The 18,922-nt window shown below is 43.2% G+C and overlaps 2 protein-coding genes across 4 annotated transcripts; both read left to right on the forward strand.

Moving 5' to 3' along the window:
• The first annotated feature begins 1 nt into the window (after window position 1).
• dapk2b (death-associated protein kinase 2b) lies at window positions 2–16,983 on the forward strand. Of its 3 annotated transcripts, none has more exons than XM_084363725.1 (12): window positions 2–104; window positions 655–796; window positions 7,941–8,162; window positions 9,241–9,379; window positions 11,152–11,281; window positions 11,382–11,430; window positions 11,523–11,549; window positions 11,657–11,809; window positions 12,901–12,946; window positions 15,322–15,411; window positions 15,506–15,586; window positions 15,994–16,983. In XM_084363725.1, the coding sequence occupies exons 2-12, from the start codon at window positions 720–722 to the stop codon at window positions 16,069–16,071; spliced, it is 1,092 nt and encodes a 363-aa protein (XP_084219851.1). In that variant the 5' UTR covers window positions 2–104; window positions 655–719; the 3' UTR covers window positions 16,072–16,983. The 3 variants fall into 3 exon arrangements, with proteins under 3 accessions (XP_084219851.1, XP_084219850.1, XP_084219852.1); XM_084363724.1 differs by having other exon boundaries at window positions 6–104; window positions 658–796; XM_084363726.1 differs by lacking the exons at window positions 2–104; window positions 655–796; window positions 7,941–8,162; window positions 9,241–9,379 and adding an exon at window positions 11,015–11,044.
• On the forward strand, window positions 12,953–15,339 carry LOC311263561 (death-associated protein kinase 3-like). Its single transcript, XM_084363727.1, has one exon. The coding sequence runs from the start codon at window positions 13,494–13,496 to the stop codon at window positions 14,268–14,270; it is 777 nt and encodes a 258-aa protein (XP_084219853.1). The 5' UTR covers window positions 12,953–13,493; the 3' UTR covers window positions 14,271–15,339.
• Window positions 16,984–18,922: the final 1,939 nt, after the last annotated feature.

Genomic DNA, 18,922 nt, shown 5'->3' on the forward strand with positions numbered 1-18,922 from the left:
GAAAACAACAGGGAGGCTGAAGGAGCAGTGTTTGTGTGTGTGAGCTCATACGTGAGGAGAGCAGAGCAGCTGTAGGAGAAGTTTATCATCAGCTGTAACAGACGGTAAGACAACAGAGTTTGGTTGCTGTCAGTGTGTTGAGCCATTTAAGTGTGACAGGAAGTTTGTGGTATTTCAGTTCATCAGAAGTTTGTGGTCTTCGCAGCTGGTGTTCACTCTTAAAGTGTACAATTAACTGCTGTTTTCTTTTTTAATTCCAATTTATTGAAGTTTGGTATTCCTAGTGCTGCCAATGTTTAACCAGACAAAATGTTTCACAACAGGGGGCACATTTCACAGATAGCCTGCCCTAATTACCCCCCAAAAGCTCTTTTCTTTTTAATTTCTAATCCTGTTATAATCACACAAACTGAACACTGTTACGCTGCTCGGCTTGGCACAGTTCTGCTCATTGCATTTTAAAGCCAATAATCAGTATTTAGACAAGGAGGAAGACAGACTGGCTATTTATTTCCTATGCAGGTCAAGTTATAGTGCATAGGATGTCTCAACAGTGAAAGTCTGAGAAGGAATGCTTTACAGCAAGCTGGAACATGTAGTTGACTTTTTTCATGGCTCCAGTCAGAAATGAACAGGAACACCTCTTTGTATCAGCAGGGTTGGACTTGCGGGGAGAAGTCTTAAAGCGGGTGCATATCAAGGAGAGAGAAACCACGTCAATGAAGACACCTGGCATGGCGGTTTTCAAGCAACAGAATGTGGATGATTTCTATGAAATTGGAGAAGTACTGGGGAGGTGAGTATTTATTCTCAAAGCCGTCTAATGAAGAGAGTACGGTCGCAGATGTTTAATTGCAGCTCACAGAGAGTGAGCCTCCTCACTTCTTCTGTGCGTGAGTCAGGGTGTGATTCAGCTCTCTACCCCGCATGCCTCTTGACGCAGTGGTCCCCGGTGTGTACGTAGGTATGAAAAACAGCTGGCCTGTTTAAGCTTGAAACGGGGAGTGTCGCGTTGAAGTAGGCTGAAGTTTACAGCAGCAGATAAAGTTTCAAAGGCAAACGCACTCTAAGAAAACAAGACGCTTTTGCAAGGGCTGATTCTGGGTGGTGCATCAATATGTTGAGGAATGTTAATCAAGCCTGTACAGAGCAGACGTCAAGGAAACTGGCTCCCATGGGGAAATACATTAAAGGAAGTTGGCCAGGTTCAATATGGATTTGAGGAAGCTACAAATCCACTTTTGCACGGAAGGGCAGCTTGGGCATGTTCAGCGCTCGCTAACAGATAGAGAGGGTGTGAAAGGAAAGTGTCTGACCTCTAACCTTTCACTACTGGTCTGTGTATACACCATGTTCCAGTATTCGCTGGTCAGTGAGCGGCTTCTTTGACACACCCTGACAGGACGAACTAAAACCTGCTGTTGAAATGGATGCTCCATTATGTAGGAAAGGTTTCGTGTCCGGCTTTAACTGTGTTTTACATCAAGGATCCTCATATGTTTGCCTAAAATGAAAGAACGGGATATTATTAGGAAAAACAGGCAATCCACTTAGATGAAGACAGGTGCCATTTTCTAATCTGGCAGCCTTTATAAATTGCATCTAATGGTTCATTAAAGGTGCACTATGTAGTTTTTGGGGAAGACATTTTTATCAGAAGAGAAAGATCGTCATAAACAAACTCACGGTTTCACGACTGAATAAACTGAATAAACAAACTGACCTTAAAGGACAACACAATTTCATACTGTTTTACTTTGTTTATATGTGGCGGACCCTGCCACCTTTTTAAATTCCATCTGTGCTCTGTGCTTCTGAAAACTGCTTGTTTATTCAGTTAAATCAAAAGTGTTTCTGATACATTTTTTAACTGATTTCTAGAGGATTTATCAATTACCTTTAAAAAGATTAATAAAGCAATCAGTTACAATAATAAAAACCTTTTTATAATTAAGTTCCTTCCTAAAGCGTTACTCATAAAGCGTGCCTTATTGGAGAGTAATCCTGGTAAATGTTTCAGCTTTTATTAACATTTATATATTGGTGAAATTTATAGAAAGCTTTGTGATACAGGATATAAATCCTCCATACCAGACTCTCCAGCTCAGAACACACAGACCGTGCAACAACAACGTAAAAATACCACAATATTCTTACTTAAAATAACAATATTTATGCAAAATACCCTTTGTTGCCTAGAATGCATTCAATCCTATTTTAAAAGAGTTAACCGAAAGAGCCCACACTACATCTGAGAGCTCTCTGCTCGTGCTTTCGTATGAAGAAAGGTGTGGGAATGTGTTGTTTAAACACCGACAACATCACTTAGTTGTGGTTTGCAAACAAGTTGCTCGAAAAGACGACTCAGCTGTGATGTGAGCTCTGTACGCGTTGAGCACCATCGCCTTGACAAACTCTGTTGTGGTCGAAAGCCGCAGATGTTTGCAACCGGAAGCAAGAAAGCCATTTTCAGTCAGAACGTGTCTGAGAAGTTTGTCACCAATTCGGCAGCTGGGTTTTCTGCTTGTAGGTCTTGTTTTGTCAGCTTCTCTGGTGAGTGCTGGGGGACGCAGCCCACCCCGCCCACGGTTTTTGAGAGCCTCCTGGGTTCAGACCTCTCCACCGTGCACCACAATGGAAGTATTACTCAATCGTCCTGTCAAGAGGGTGGGGAAATTTAATGAGGGGGCCCATAAACTGATCTGTGATGTTCTGCTCTCTCTGGAACTGTTGCGCCATTCGCCATAGGAAAGTCAATTAATCATACTGTTCCCCCCCTATGGACAGATCTTAATGTCACAGGGCCTCACGCAGTTGTACTCAATGTTTCTTTCCACTGGTGACGAAGAGTTTTTGGTAAACCTATCTGTAAAACAAGCCTTTACTGACAACTGTACCCGTCTTACCATCTGAGTGATGACACTGATGATGACTTACAGTAGGATGTGTCTCAGTGTGAGCCCACAGCTGCCGACAGCCCTCCCATGAGACTGGTAAAACTGCCGTGAGCTGTTATACAAGTGACCGTCACGGCGAGGCAGGGGAAGGAAGGACTTCTGAGCAGATGGTAGAACGCTACCTGTCAACAACTGATTCATTCTTGGTCATAACAGCCTAGACCTTTTACCGAATGCCCTTACTACCACTTTTGCGAGATACATCGGTGGTCCTGAAACACTAATTGAATGAATCTTTGTTAGTCATCATCAAGCAATGTCAGAAATTCACAGGATGCGCTGTCGGGTGGGAAGTCCCATTGTCTTTGCGTGCCTGAACAGAAATACAAGGCTCGTAAACTTCCTCCTCATTTTGAAATCTTGATATGAACCCTCACATGCTTCTCATCCCTTTGTACAGAAAGTTGTGAGTCAGTAGTATTTAAGCAGCGTGGCTCTGTCTGATGGCAGTGTCGGACATTCAGGTTCCCCAGAGGATGAATCCTACTGACTTTAGTGATTCTCAGATTTTTCCTCCAAGCCACCATGAGATAGACATTTATGGTTCTTAGTGGGTCTAACACATCCTCATACCTAAACGACATGTTTTAACTATTCTCAAAAGAAATATATAGTTGCACCGTATCAGTGGCGCACGTACCGGACCTTTGTCGTACAATTGCAGTTTTTTTAGGTTTAGTCAAGAAAACTACTTGGTTAGGTTCAGGAAGACATTGTGGTTTGGGTTGAAATCATTACGTTAAGTCTGTGACTCCTGATGAGGACAGGCTCTTTAAGTGAAATGTCTCAACAACAGGGGCCACTCTGGTTTCAGAGGAAGTCCGATTGTATGTAAGCTTATGAGAAAATGACCCTACTCCTTACTTGATTTAATACCTCAGTAAACAGTTTTCCGATGAGTTTGTGGTCTCAAGTCCTCTTCAATACAGCATGATGTTTATTTTGTATAATGTAACAGATGATAAAGCAGGAAATGCTTTAGGGTGTCTGCACTTGTGATTGACAATTTGCTACCGGTGTGTCCTTGAGTTCTCAGTAAGATCCAATCAAGATATCCTTACTCGCTCCCCCCTCTGGTCAAGATATGGTTACTTCTAGCCCCAAATAACCAAGATGAGGACGGCCGTAATGCCAAACCTGAGGCTCAAGTCTAGATAGTAATCACAAACGGTGCAAAATATCACACGAGTGATCATTTTAACCCAAATGCTGATCTTTTCCTGTTTCTGTGTGTCAGCCTAAACTTAACCACGGCATTGTCACATTATGAAATATTGCGGTAGCCCATAAACCAGTGTGTGTTGTCACGGCAGGTATAAACTTGCTCACAACCTTGCAAATCTCACAACTTTCCCATCAGCCGTAACTGTAGGCTACTTTGTGTATAGTGCTAATTAGCAAACGTTAGCATCCTAGCACGCTAAAATTAAAATAGTGGACACGGTAAGCATTCTTGGCTGTTAAACATCAGTATGTTAGCAATATCCTTACAAGCATGTCAGCATGCTCAAGTTAGCATTTATCTGAAAGCACCACTGTCTCGACTCTCAGCACAGCCACACAGAGCTGCTTTCATGGCTGCACACTATTAAATTACTCAAATGTCTGCTTACAACTACACACAGGAACACTGAAAAGGTCACATTACACCACACTTGTTATGCAAAGTATTTTCCAAATTTGCCTCTGGGCACTGCCATGTTTGTAATTTCTAGAAACACTCTGCAGGTTTGTTCAGAGGGAAATGAATTAGAGAGTTTGCAGAAGTCTTTGGAGGGGATGCAGGGAGGGCAGCGATGCACACTTTAAGGCCTTCACACACTTGATGTGTTGAAGTGAAAAGAGCTGACAGTCGCGAGGCAGACAGGTGCTGCTGATGAGCGCAGCAGAGTGCCAGAATTTCTCCAAAGGGATTTACTGTACATGATGTATCTATAGCAGGGACAGTAGGCATGCGTGTCCGAGGAGCAGGATGAGGCTGCGTGCAGTCGGCTCTGAGGAGCAGACATTCCTGCTGGTGAGTGGGTGAAAAATGTGTTTATTCAGTGCAGCCCGACGGAGGGAACTCCATGTTGACCTCTCCGACATACCCGGAGTTCCCGTTTGACTGGGGTGGGCACTGGACTGCTTCAAAACAAGTGGGAATCTAGAGTATCCTGAACACGGCATGAGCTTAAATGTTGAGATAAAGCTGCAACAATTAGTCGATTAATCGAGTTTCAGTCATTTTTTAAAGCAAAAATGTGAAACATTTGCTGGTGTCTTTGAGTTTTGTTGTCAAAGTTTCTAGCGACACATCTCGGTGTGACCGGCTGCTAACACCAGATAATAAAACCGAACATATCTTATCCGGTGATGAGTCGTGTTTTTGAGCTGCTTCTTCTTCACGTTCGATTTCACAGATGCTGAGGGCGGGAAGGGACAGGGCTCGGCCAATAATGACTCTGTCCGTCTTTGGTCCCGCCGCCCCAGAGGTTGCTCGGCTGAGAAATGTGTTTAAACATTGGGCCGGCGCCACTTGTCATCCACAGCATTCCTCCAACCTTGGCTGTTGATAATGACCTTCAGCTGTTGGAAGTGGAAACTCTTTGGGGAGATGGTACTCTCAGCCCCACCGGTCAGCTTAGAGCTAATACAGCCGGCACGCCTGGCCCGTTGTGGAATACCACTCCCAGCATCACTTCTACAGTAACAACACTGAAGTTAAAGCCCTCGCTCTGACTCTTGTGTTGTGCAGTTTCTCAATACAGAAATCAAGGAGAGGAGCGACTCTGCTCAGTCTTGCGGTCTTGTTGCTGCTCTCCTTCCTTCCCTCGGGGGGAACTTTACGCCTGTTTTTCCAAGTGGAAATTCATTGAGTGACTTACCCTCCTCTTTGGTTTACACATTATCGTAGCCATCTCTAACAGGGTCAGCCTTTCAGGGATGTCTCAGGGGTGGAAATGTCCTGTGAATAGACCAGATAGAGGGAGCATTTGAGATTCCACGCTGCAGCGCCTCGTCCGCCTTGTTTTTTATTCTGTCTTTGGTAACCATTGTTACAACATGTAACTCCCGCCCTCTCTCTTTCTTCTTCTGCATTCTCTGTTGGGACATGTACATCCCGAATTATGTGTTCAGGTTTTTGTTGTTCTGATAGGAAGATCTCAGTTATAACTTCCTGGTTGCATAAAAACATTTCTTATTCCTTTCATGCAATCCAATACAGGTGCCCTGCAACTCAAACCACTGTAAGCTCATGAGGCCTCTAATCTCCTTTCTGTTCAGACTGTGTCAAAGAAATGCTGAATTAAATATTTGCGGCCAGAGTTTGCAGCGTCGCTGTGCTCGATTGTGTAATATTGCAAAACAGTTTGTCCCTGCAGCGCAGTCGTTAAAGGTCTGGGTTTGAGGTTGTGAGAGTACACCTCTGTGAGAGTTGTTTTGTTGTCTCTGAGTGGGCCGACTTTAGAAAAGCGTCAGTGGAGCTGGTCTCAGGACAGGGGCAGGGTGTGCCTCGAAAAGAGCAAACCGGCTCAACGTTCCCACACTAAAGACACAGACTTTAAACCACAAAGATGACTTATTTGTTTTGTTATTAGCTGGAGCTGGCAGTTGAAAGTGTTAAACCGCTCGGGGTAATGAGAAGGAGCAGGAGCAGCTTTTCATCCAGCAGCTCCTCCCAGCACTCCTCCACCTCAGCCCAGCAGGCTTTTCCCTTTCACCCAGCAGCAGCGGCGTGCGGAGAGGTGGCAGGTGGAGAACGAGCCTGTGGACCGGAGCTATTCTTAGCCCACTAGACACTGTGATGATAGTGGACACGGACTGGACAGCCTCTCACAGCCACCCTGGAATCTCTGTGTGGACAGTTATGTTGGAAACATATGAAAAGCCTGCCAGTTATTATCTGTTTCCTCTCTCTGCGCTCGCTCTTTCGCAATGTCTAAAAATACACGAGCAGAAGAGTTTGCGGCGTAAATTTTTGGGTTCAGTCGTCCCAGCCACTGTTCAGTGCGCACACTCGACTGAATGTTCCTCTTCTGTCTTGTCAAAGATAACGTCCATCCTCCCCACTCAGACGCTCTCTGCCAGCATCGCTGACTGAGAGGCTTGTTTTTCGGAGTCTGAATGTATGGGTGGGCAGGTCACCCACAGCAGCAGCGAGCGTGTAAATTAGAAGGAGTGGCAGCAGCGCTTAGTCAGGTCCGAGATTATAAGTGCTGATCTGATAATGAAGCCATGGAGACTCGCAACATATATTTAACTTGGTGACACTGCTGCAAAACGTTCTTGTACATCTTATGCAGTCTGTCAATGCGTCAATTATGAATGAAATGACTCTGTATTTACGTTAGAGGACAGTGACAGTGGAGGTACATGTTTACCGGCGGAGTCACCCCTGTCCTGAAATATAAAATGACCATATTGGGTTAGTGTAGCTCAGGATTTAAGCTCATTAACAAGATGCCATGAGCACATGTCACCAGGCTGTAGCATGAGATACAAGAGCACATTGATAATGAAACAATGATCCACAGAGAGATGGTCTCGAAGCCACACCTCTGTTGTGAAATATTCAGAGTTTTTTGGATTTTTTTTCAGTGGACTGATCTCTCGGGGATGGCTGGAAATTTGGCAGGAATGTTGCTGCTGAAGTGGGAGGACAGCAGATCTGTCCACACTTCTGACTGGTCTGATTGTTCTCTGGCTGGCTAGGAAACAGGAAGTGATGGACTGTACTTTAATATTTCAGCTGGTTTCGACACGTGGCTTCCTCCCTGACATCTGTCTTCGCCCGTGGCTTCATCCTATTGTTAATTGTTAAGAGTTTGATTAGGAAGTTTTCCCTATCTTGAAAAATGATGCCTTTAAGTACACATAACACATGAGAGAGACGACAAAACTGTACACAAATAATGATAAAATCTGTCATTAGCATTTGTCACATTAAAATGTAGCAGTTAGGTTATTAACATATCATGTTTCCTTCTTTTGTCTCTGCAGTGGGCAGTTTGCGATTGTCAAGCGCTGTATAGATAAGAGTTCAGGCATTGAATACGCAGCCAAGTTCATCAAGAAGCGGCAGAGCCGGGCCAGCAGACGTGGCGTGAGAAGGGAGGAGATCGAGAGGGAGGTGGACATCCTGCAGCAGATCACGCACCCCAACATCGTCGCCCTGCACGACGTGTACGAGAACCGCACGGATGTGGTGCTCATCCTCGAACTGTGAGTCACTGCACGGTTTAACAACACACCACAACATTAACACGATATCTTTACTTTTACTCAAGCATGATTTCTTGTACTTCTTACAACACTGAAAAATGGACTTTTTAGAGATATGTGGTTCTTACAAGACAGCGATGCTACAAACATTTGATGATCTCACAGAATATGATGCATTGCTGTAGATGAAACCACCCAACAGTAATATAGTAGTAAAACTAGTTAAAATTAGCTCAACCTTAAACATCTGCAGCAGTAAAATGCAACATACACATTAATGCAACAGTTATATTAATCTAAAAACATCAGATATAATAAAAAAAACATTGACAGAACACTGTTTGTGTTCTGCGTAGCTCATGTCATTTTGTTTTGATCAAAAGCCATAATGTCAGTGCATCAGAGATCACTTGTGTCATGTTCGATCTGCGAACTTGTTTCTGTGTACACAGATTGTTTGTTGAACCTGTGTTTGCTGAAAACCCTTCTGCCATGCAGGGTCACGTGTGCCAGAGAGAACCGAGCTGTGTCAATAAGGCTTGTGTTGAAAAAAGGGGGCCTCAGAGGACCCCGTCTGGGTCCAGTGAGTGCCTGGGAACATGGACGGCACAATTAGGACTAAAAGCGAAGCTCAGTCCAATCAGAACTGACTGACAGAACCGTTCCTGTTAGACGCAGGACGACACACTGCGCGTCAATCAGTCTATTATGTTTTCTTTGTATGAGTATGAAAAGAAGATCGTGTTTATGGGCCGGCAGCTGCTCAGAGGGCACTTTATACCACTTTTCAGCAGCTTTACAAGATTGTTATAATGAAAAAGTTGACAGCATGATTCATCGGACAGGCAGACTGACTCAAGGCCGACCTAAATAGCACAAACAAACATATCTAAGGCATCCTGAGCCACTGCATCCAAATCCTGAGAACTCACTTTAGATAACGGTTAAGAGAGCCACTGCTCCAGATTATCAGTGTACAGGATGAGTCTCTGACTGTGTGTGTGTGTGTGTGTGTGTGTGTGTGTGTGTGTGTGTGTGTGTGTGTGTGTGTGTGTGTGTGTGTGTGTGTGTTTTACAGGGTGTCTGGAGGAGAGCTGTTCGATTTCTTGGCTCAGAAGGAGTCTCTCAGTGAAGAGGAGGCCACTCAGTTTATCAAACAGATCCTCGACGGAGTCCAGTATCTCCACTCCAAGAGGATCACACATTTCGATCTGAAGGTACAGAACGCCCCATCTGTGCATCGCCTTGTGAATCTATATTCGTCTCGTGATGAATTCTTTACCTCCGCAGCTCCAGATCTTGTGCATTCACTTTAGGTCGGGCCGGACTTAATGTCAAATATATATAGCAGGTGTCTAATGTTCGTGCTGGTAGAGTTTCTCTGTTCTGATTCACACATCCTTCCTGTTTTCTGTGGCTGGAGTCCAGACTCTCAGATACAGACACCACAAGGTTATCTCCTCACTTTCAGAGAGCAGCGTGGGAGACGCTCTTCACTCTGATTGTCACTGTCATGTGTTTCTGTGCAGCTGCGGCTCCTGTTTGCCGAACAAAGAGTTCAAGAGTTTGCTTAACATTTTCTATCAAATCAGAAAGATAATAGTCAAAGAAAATGTGACAATCTGTGCCAACTGGGTGCGACAGAGCTCGCAACCTTTGTTTTTAGATTTATAGGAATCCAGATCAACAATGTAAACTCTGAACTTTTGTGAGTCTGCAAAAGCTTTAGCCTACTTATTAGCTTTATCAAAAAGTTGGACATTTTAAGAAATTAGCTTATTTGCTTTCTTGCCACTAGTCAGATGAGAGGATTGATACAACTTAGTCTTCTCATCTGCGTGTTAGCTTCGATCATGAATCCAATCTGACGCTCTACACTAAAAATGACCATCAGAAAATGGATGAAAGAAAAGCTTTCCTGTCGATATGTAGCACCTTGTGTGCAAGTACTTGTAGTCGACAGTGAGGAGGATGACAGTGTTAGACATACCACTGCAACAATACGTCCATTAATATAAGACTTATAGAACGCAGGCTACTAGCTAGCAGTAAGCTAATGTTGCACACACAAACAGCTCGCTCTTCTCTGCTCACGTGTGTTGAATTATTTCCGTTAATTCACCCCATCAGTCCACAGTTGCTACATTTAGCTCGGGCCGCGTTTCACCTGTTCATGATGCACTGACTGCTCTCGGCGCTCTGAATAACCGAAGGCCATATTCCATCAGCGCTCCGTGTTTACAAACGGTCCAGTTTAATCAGCTATTCACGAACGCGCCCTAAATATGAGCTCCTGCTAGCAGCTGGCTAACTTACTGTAGCTTAGCGCAAAGACTGAAAACAGCGAGCATGGCTCTGCCCAAGAGAGAAACAATCCACTGAGCAATACCTCTAAAGCTCATTGATTAACACGTTGCATCGTGTTTAATCCGAACAAAAAGTGAAGCGTAAAAAAACAAGTTCTGTCTTGAATTATTTCCCAGCTGTTTCTTGGTCTGGACCAACTTACCGTAGTCTTTTCTGACTGCCTAGTATTCATTCCCAACCAAGAAATAGTCCTGCACAATGGCTGTTGTAGAGACTGAACAGACTGGACATAATGTGTTAGTTAGCGAGCTTAGCGTAGCTTTGGAGGTGCTGAAGATTTTGTTACTATTGGACAGAGCCAGGCCAGCGCTGTTCCTACTGTGTCCAGTCTCTGTGCTAACTGTTAGCAGGAGCTTCATATCATGCAGACGCACGATACGACATCGATCTTCTCATCCGACTCACAACAAGAGAGCTGAGAAAGCTGAATTTGTTGAACGTTTTAATGTTTCACACTAACAATGACCTTTGCGATGTTTTTCTTTAATGCTTACACAACAGGCGGCTTTAACCAGGTAACTTGTTTTACTAATTTTTTTGTGTATCACTCAATCTTGGTGTTTGAGGACATTGCTGACCAAAGTGCCTCTCTCTCTATGTTTTGTTCTTTTTGTATATTCAGCCTGAAAACATAATGCTGCTGGACAGGAATGTTCCTCTACCCCGCATCAAACTCATAGACTTTGGACTCGCACACAAACTGGAAGCCGGGTCAGATTTCAAAAACATTTTTGGAACCCCTGAATTTGTCGGTAAGTGTTTTCGTACGAGATATGTTTGCAGTGTGGGACATGTTAAGAGGAGGCTTGGCTGTGTTTGTGATGCGGGAGTGTGTGTGCTGTCTATTTTCAGCTCCAGAGATAGTCAACTATGAGCCACTGGGATTGGAGGCAGACATGTGGTAAGAGCCTTTAATTACCCCTGACTCTGCTGCCTTTCACACAACAGGCTGCAGTGCATAACTCTGGATTAACCTTGTGCTGTTTTTCACAGGAGCATTGGAGTCATCACATATATACTGTAAGTTGGGACGATTCGTGCTTATTAAGGGGAATCTTAATGTACCAAAAGAGATTATCGAGGGACAGTCTTGGTGAGAGTGTGAAAAATCTGTGCTGTTGTTTCAGTTTGAGCGGCGCGTCGCCTTTCCTCGGCGACACCAAGCAGGAAACGCTGGGAAACATCTCGGCGATGAACTACGACTTCGACGAAGAGCTCTTCAGCAACACGAGCGAGCTGGCCAAGAGCTTCATCAGACAGCTCCTGGAGAAGGACACGAGGTAAAAAGGGCTGACAAACAGCTGAAGGCCGAAGGTCAAGTCTGACAATTCCAATACAAAGCCCGGTATTAGAGGTTTCGCTGCAATAAAGCTTTAAGCGTATTACATTCCCCACACCTGATCCAAATGAGAATGAAAGGCCGGCAGCCAGTCCGCAGAAATCTAGAGCATCTAGGATTTAGGGACATTTGTTTTTGGTACACAATGTAACACACTTAATAAAATAAGCTAGAATAAACATTATTAATACTGTGAACCACAAGAAAAAACACTGCTAACGCTTGTCTTTGCTCGTACCATGCAATCATGTTCTGTTCTGTAGTTTAAAGGAACAGTTAACACCACCCAAGATCACAAACGCATATTTTTAATGTTAACTTTAGTGCTGTTTATCTTATTGTTGATAGTGAGCAGTTTCATAAGCACTATTTTATTTCTGTTCAACTATATCCACCAACTTTATCACTGCGCAGGAGGAAACGGACATCTACTCATGGACTAGAGGCAGAGCTAGCTTAGCGAGCTAGCCTCTCGCTGCAGCCAGAAACGTACCCTTTTCTGGCTCTCAGAGACCGTCTTAATGATGTAATAATAGAGCTTTTGAATGGGTTTTCTAACAAATGTGTGACAGGCTGGCTGTTTCCGCCTGCTTCCAGTATTGAAGTTAGCTAAGCTAACCAGCTGCTAGCTGTGGCGTCATCGATTTTTCTCACCTAAATCTCAGCAAGAAAGATGAGAGGCTAGCTAACTATGCTAACAACGCTTGCAAATGTTACAACTCAGCTCTTTAATGTTTACATCCTGTACTGTCACAGAAATATGTCGTAGAAATAAAATAGACCAAAACAATCCAGATGGATAAATAGCTCTATGGGCAAGAGGAAAAATATCTATTTTTGACCTCGTGGTGAACTATCCCTTTAACATGTGTTTCCATTTAAATGCACCTCCAGGAAACTGAATATTCCTGTGAAAGCTGTCTGAACGTATCCCTGAGAGAGTCCCGTCCTGAAGCATGACTGCTCACGATGCTCCGTGTTGGGGTTTATTTACTCAGCTGCATTTTCTCTCTCTCTCTCGCATCGTTATAGAAAACGAATGACCATACAAGAAGCCCTCAACCATCACTGGATTAAGGTATGATTTACGCTTATTACAGCATGTTTTTGTGTTCTCAATAACTGCCGTCTACATGTGAAACAGTGTTTAACGGTTCACGTCAAAGGTAACTTACATTTGTTTGGTTTTTATCGGGGAGGAAAATCCATCTTTAGACGTGCCAAAATACACCCACTAACTTTTTACATTTGTTCTGGCTTGTTGAAAACATACTTCATCACATTGCTGTATATTGTTTCCATCAGAGCACCACACCCCTCTCTCTGGGAATATTTCTCTCACCCTCCACCTACACTTTTTGTACAGCTGTCTTCTGTCAGTCTGACATTTTTGTCTAGAAAGCCAAGTGATCAAACTGACGCAAGATCTCACTAATTGTTGTTTTTAATGGCACGGACGTTTAACAACCTGCAATGTTGAAGGCGTCTGCTCCAACATTAGCTGCCGAGATGCATGCGAATGGTGTTTCTGCTGTGGAGTCTTCGTCCCGTTCGGATACGAGCATGAAGCCGGGGAAGCATAACGCACTCTCATCGGGAATGTTTGCGTGGCGCTCTTACCTGCCATGGCTTTCGCTGTAGGGTCACACACTAATCCTACAGTGCCACGTCTGCTGGAACATCTGCCGCCATGTGTGTTTTCAAGATGCAACAATGAGACAGCCTCTCACTCAGTGTCCCTCCCCCCTCCACCCTTCTGTCTGAAGTCCTGTGGCCCCATGGAAGAGGACGCCGCTGCACTTGAGGTGGAGAAGAAAGCGGAGCAGCTGCAGACAAAGCGTCTTAAGGAGTACACCGTCCAGTCCCACTCCAGCATGCCCCAGAACAACACATACGCCAACTTTGAGCGTTTCGCCCACGTGGTGGAGGACGTCGGTCTGATGGAGACGGGGCTGTCAGAGGTGGCAGGAGCCCACCACACTCTGCAGGGTGACATAGACGCACTGCTCTCCATCTACAACGACAAGGAGGCCTGGTACAAGGAGGAGAGCGAGGCCACGAGGAAGCAGCTGTCCCAGGTTCGCTACGAGTTCCGTAAAGTGGAGGCCACGAGGAGGCTGCTGCAGGAGGACATGAAGGCTATAGACGCCAGTCTGGAGAGCATCAGTGGGAAGTACAGCCAGAGGCAGAGTCAGCTGGACGCTCTGAGGCAGGAGCTGAACTCTGAGCTGCAGTGGCTGCAGGAGGTGATGAGCTCTCTGCACCCGGAAGGAGCCAACGGCAGCATCCTCAGCAGCAGTCTGAACATGGACGTGAAGCAGGCGCTGATGGAGCTGCTGCATCAGTCCTGCAGGAGGGAACTGTGTCCTGAGGCCACACAGCCGCTCTCAGAGTCCGGCTAATGCATGAAGACACTTTTTATTGACCTTACAAAGCTTTGATTGTTTTAGAAAATGAGGCTGTTTGAATCCAACAGTGTTTTTTTTCGATGAATGTGTAGTTTCATTATTTCAAATCTCTTTTTCTGTACGATACTTTATATACTTAAATATATGCTAGGAAAGGGAATTTTTGAGAAATATGTTAAATTCATATCTAACGGACAGATATGAGGGCGGTGTTGACCTTCTCAGCTACAGTAACTGAGCAAGAAAAAGCAAATAAGCATATTTCTTTTAAGAAGCTTAATTTAGGCACAATTGGGTAATTATTCTAAAACTGAAGTGATGATTGAACTAGATGTATTTATGCACTGCTCTTGTTTGATTAAGCAGGTTAAGCAGATTTAATGAAGATTATTATCGATCATGAATGTTTTTACTGTGGTACGACCAGAAGAAGACACAAGGATTATTTCTAATGGAATAGAAAATTCATATTTTTTGATTGATTTATTTTTTCATTCCATTTTATTTTTTTAAGACTGTATCAGTGTTGTTTTTTTACAATGGTTATCCATTTGTAAAGTTACATGTGTTGTGTTTTTGTTCTTCACATTGTTTTTCATTGACTCAATGATGCACTTTGACTAAAGGTTGAACTACTTATTTATTTCAGAAACCTTTTTGATTTCTTTCTTTGATATGTTCTATATGAGCCGACAGGAAAAAACAACATCTATGATAAGATCACAAGTGTTTAAAAATGTGCCACTTCCTCATCAGTGTTTTTAAGCATCTCAGCAGATAAGCACACGCCTGTAAGCATTTTGGTTTCCCATCTGACGTGCACGCACTGTTGACTGTCGTCTACGCACTGAAATAAATGTTCATCACTTATAATGTATCATACTGTGTTTTGTGATCTGAGCTGTCAGTGTATTTCCTGTTGTACCACTGCTCTGATATCAGTCAGAATTAGACCAGTGACAGTTTTTTCGAACTCGCTTGCATATACGACATTAACGTGAAAGATACTTGTTCTGCTATTTCATCCCTCGTTGTGTCTCTGCAGCCTCTGAACCCCAGACAGGCCATGGTGAAGAGGTTGTCCGTGGTCAACTTGGAGAACTTTAGGAGACAGTACGCCAGACGCAGGTGGAAGGTAAAGTACAGTCAGATTATTTCCCAGAAGTATAAAAAATGTTGCTCTTTATCACTCTGGGGACTCATTCGCTTTGCTTTTATCTGTTCAACAGCTGTCGTTTAGAATTGTTGCTCTGTGCAACCACTTAACGCGGATCATGAAGAAGGGCCACAAGCTGCCTGAGCAGGACGGGGTAAGGACAGCCTGGAAATGTTGTTGCTTAGCGTAGCTTAGCACAGCATGAAGACGGGAAACAAGGTCCATCAGCTAGCATGACAACAAAAATACCCCAGCCTGCCTAAAGCCTACTACACATCATATTTCCTTTGTTTACTCTGTAGGTGTAAAAATGACAAGTTTAGGTTTCCTGGGGTGTTGTTGTCACCATGAGGTCCCTAGGCACCCAATAGAGACACCTAACATGACATGTTCAAGCTAGCAGCTAGTAATTCTGGACCCTGTTTTCCACAACAAAAAAAAACAAGAAAGCAAATAATCATTACATTTTGTGGGCCCCTGATACCGTCATCATCACCTGTCACAGCACAAACAATTTCACAGCTGTTTCTCAACTGAACTGCAACATTTTGATGATTTCAGAGGGATTGTGAAAGCGACCAGGAAGAAGAAATCCTGAAGAGGAGACCGAGGACCAGAAAGAGAAGCAGCACTTCCTGAGAGCATCAGCCGGCTACAAGTGTGTCAGTCAGCGATGTTCCGGTTGCAAAACAGTGACTCTGCACCTTTTTGACGCACACTTTGCAGCTGTTACTCGTCTTAAGGACTTAGCTACAGTATTTGTTTGAGTGACGGCTGTAAAAGGCAGCATTTTGATTGGTCAAGGTGACTTTGTTCGTCGTGGTGACCCCACAAAACCAGCAGATCGTCTGATAGCGTATCGCCATTTCTAAATTCGAGCTACTGTTTTCTGGCACAAGAAGATATAACTGGATTGTTGTTGACAGGAACTGAGGCAGCCAATGTTAGCACACACACAAGAATGTAGGCAGCTTCCTCTAATGGCTGCAGTCTTAAACGTCCCTCAGCTGTTGTTCAACACGCGACTGCAGACTGGGAGTTAGTCTTTTTATTGCGCAGGCTGCATGTGGAGACTGATAAAAAGGTTCAGCTCTGCACGATGACACGATGGTAGCAGATCTTCATAACCAAATGTTTACATGTTGTTCTGCTTAACATACACTGTTTACCGTTAACCTCTATACCTACCACATCAGGATGATTTACGTTTACTGTATTTAACATAGGATACTGTTAATTACTGTTGCTCCTGTCCAGTGGGACAGTAATTGCATTTCATCTTATGTATATATAAAGACAGTAAAAAGTACCTTAAATATAAAATAACTTTCAGAGTTGAATATTTTAAAGCAAATGTTAGGTTCTGATATGCATTATGTTGATGTATTTATGGTTTAAATATACATGAATGTCAGCCAAATGTCTTAATTTCAGTTTTACTTAGCTCTTTTAAAAGGAGCATTCACGTCCTTTAAACACGCATACGCTTTTTTTCTGTTCACTTGTACGTATTGTAAATTGAGATTTTGTTTAATAAATTAATGAACATGAGTGTTTTCCTCGTGAGTTTCTATAAAGTCAGAAATCGAGGACTCCGTCACGATTCGAAAACAACCTTTTCCATTTTCTTTTAAAGGTTTAGTTTGTAGGATTTAGGAGGATCATGTTTCTACAGTAGCCCAGACTGGACAAACCAAACACTGGCTCTTGTTGTTGTATAATTAGCAGCCACCATAGGGGACTGTGAGGTTATGGGTATTTAGTTGGTCTCAGTGTGTAAATCCTACACACTGGACCTTTGATGCAATCATTATTATAAAATGGTCTCTGTAACTATGATCTAAAGGTGTGATTAGGAACATCTGTTGGTTTAGGAGTTTGAATCAGCATCCAGAAGACCCTTAGAGACATTGTTAGCACAAAACCCATTTATGTAATGTGCAACATGATGTCCCAAGCCAATGCCTCAGTCAAACCAAAATAAGATTATAAAACCCTCTCGCAGTCCATACATTAGTAACTCTCTGAACCTCAATGAGCACTAATTTGTCATTTCTAATGGTTTTCCAGTAAGTGGCCAGTGGTCAATTATTCCATTTCACAACAGTTACGTTGTTTGGGCCCAGTTAGGCTGAAAGGGATTGGAGGGATAAATTGACCTGAACTAAATAACAGTTTTGGCAGTCACACAATGTAGGCCAGCTCCTCACAGATGGCAAGAAAGGAATCATAATCAACAAGCGGGTCAGTCTGAAATCTGTAAGCCTGTTTGTACCTCAGTGTCCCATTACTGAATTACTTCGTCCCACCTCCAGTCAAAACTGTGATTGTGACACTAGAAGGCTGTTTTCACATCCACTCATGTTGAAAGTGTAACTTTTCTCTGTGCTCACTGAAAATCTGATTCAGAGAGGCAGGCCTACAAACATGATATGTGACATCAGAAATAGTTTCAGTCCTTGTCCTTGTGGAAAGCTCCAGTGCACACACACTGATGATGGACAATAAAGTGACGTAGGAGACATATTTGTGTGCAGCAGTGCTGCAACTTGTGAAATGAAAAATATTTGTTTATCATAACGTGGTTATTATTCCTTTTGCTGCATAAACCACATTAGACAAACATTACATAATTTTGGTATGCCTCAATACGTGTACATGTTCAGTGCAAGAACCCAAGATACTTTATACACTTCATGTTAAAGGTGTAATATGTAAGAATGTTGATTGTAAATGAATGTGAAGAAATGAAAGTTATGACATTTTGACGTCTATGTATTATGAGATATCTGCTGAAGTTAACATGCTAACCAGCTAGCCCCACCAATCTTTGTCCAAATCTCCACCGACACTCGGCTGGACTGCTAACTGCACAGCTAACTGAGCTAACTAGGTAACAGCAGCAACAGTTAGCAGCAGTAAGCATTTCCTCTGGTGATATGCTGCCTACTATTTGTTTTGAATACAGGTGGCCAATTCTTACGTATTGCACCTTTAAAGTATGAGGAGTTGAAAGAGGCGACGATTTCGTGCCACACTTTCAAAAAGTGGGCTGACTCACAAGAGACACATTTACAAAAAGAAAGTGGCTCAGACATCCAGACTTTTATTTTCTAGTGTGGGTCAACCACCAAAACCACTGTATCTTACATTTCCCATAATGCAACATCAGTTCAGAGTTGATTTTTTCATACTCGTACATATATTTCTTTTTCTTTACTGACAACAAACACAGTAAACCATCTAATGTAGATATTAAAGAAAGTAGAGTTATGAGGGGTTATGAAATTAGACAATGACCTCCAGACTCAAGAAAACTCCTTCACATGATGAGTAAACTGACTGTTTGGACCGTCAGTGTGTCAGTTTGACAGCAGGATACACGATAGTAGATATGAGAAAAGTTTTAAAGCTTTTTGAATTTCTGTTTTATTTACTTCAGCCTGTATTACTGAAATAAATACGCTTTATTCTGTATACAGCTGTCAGA

The sequence above is a fragment of the Pagrus pagrus genome (genome assembly GCF_965226575.1).
Source record: "Pagrus pagrus genome assembly, chromosome: 10".
Lineage (NCBI taxonomy): Eukaryota > Metazoa > Chordata > Actinopteri > Spariformes > Sparidae > Pagrus > Pagrus pagrus.

What these genes read in the sequence shown, in the direction of transcription:
- dapk2b (XM_084363725.1), top strand. Translation starts at nt 720, where the DNA reads ATGAAGACACCTGGCATGGCGGTTTTCAAGCAACAGAATGTGGATGAT. An exon ending in GTGGTGCTCATCCTCGAACT is followed by an intron (nt 8,163 to 9,240) that starts GTGAGTCACTGC and finishes TGTGTTTTACAG; the next exon opens with GGTGTCTGGAGGAGAGCTGT. An exon ending in GGATTGGAGGCAGACATGTG is followed by an intron (nt 11,431 to 11,522) that starts GTAAGAGCCTTT and finishes TGTTTTTCACAG; the next exon opens with GAGCATTGGAGTCATCACAT.
- LOC311263561 (XM_084363727.1), top strand. Translation starts at nt 13,494, where the DNA reads ATGGCTTTCGCTGTAGGGTCACACACTAATCCTACAGTGCCACGTCTG.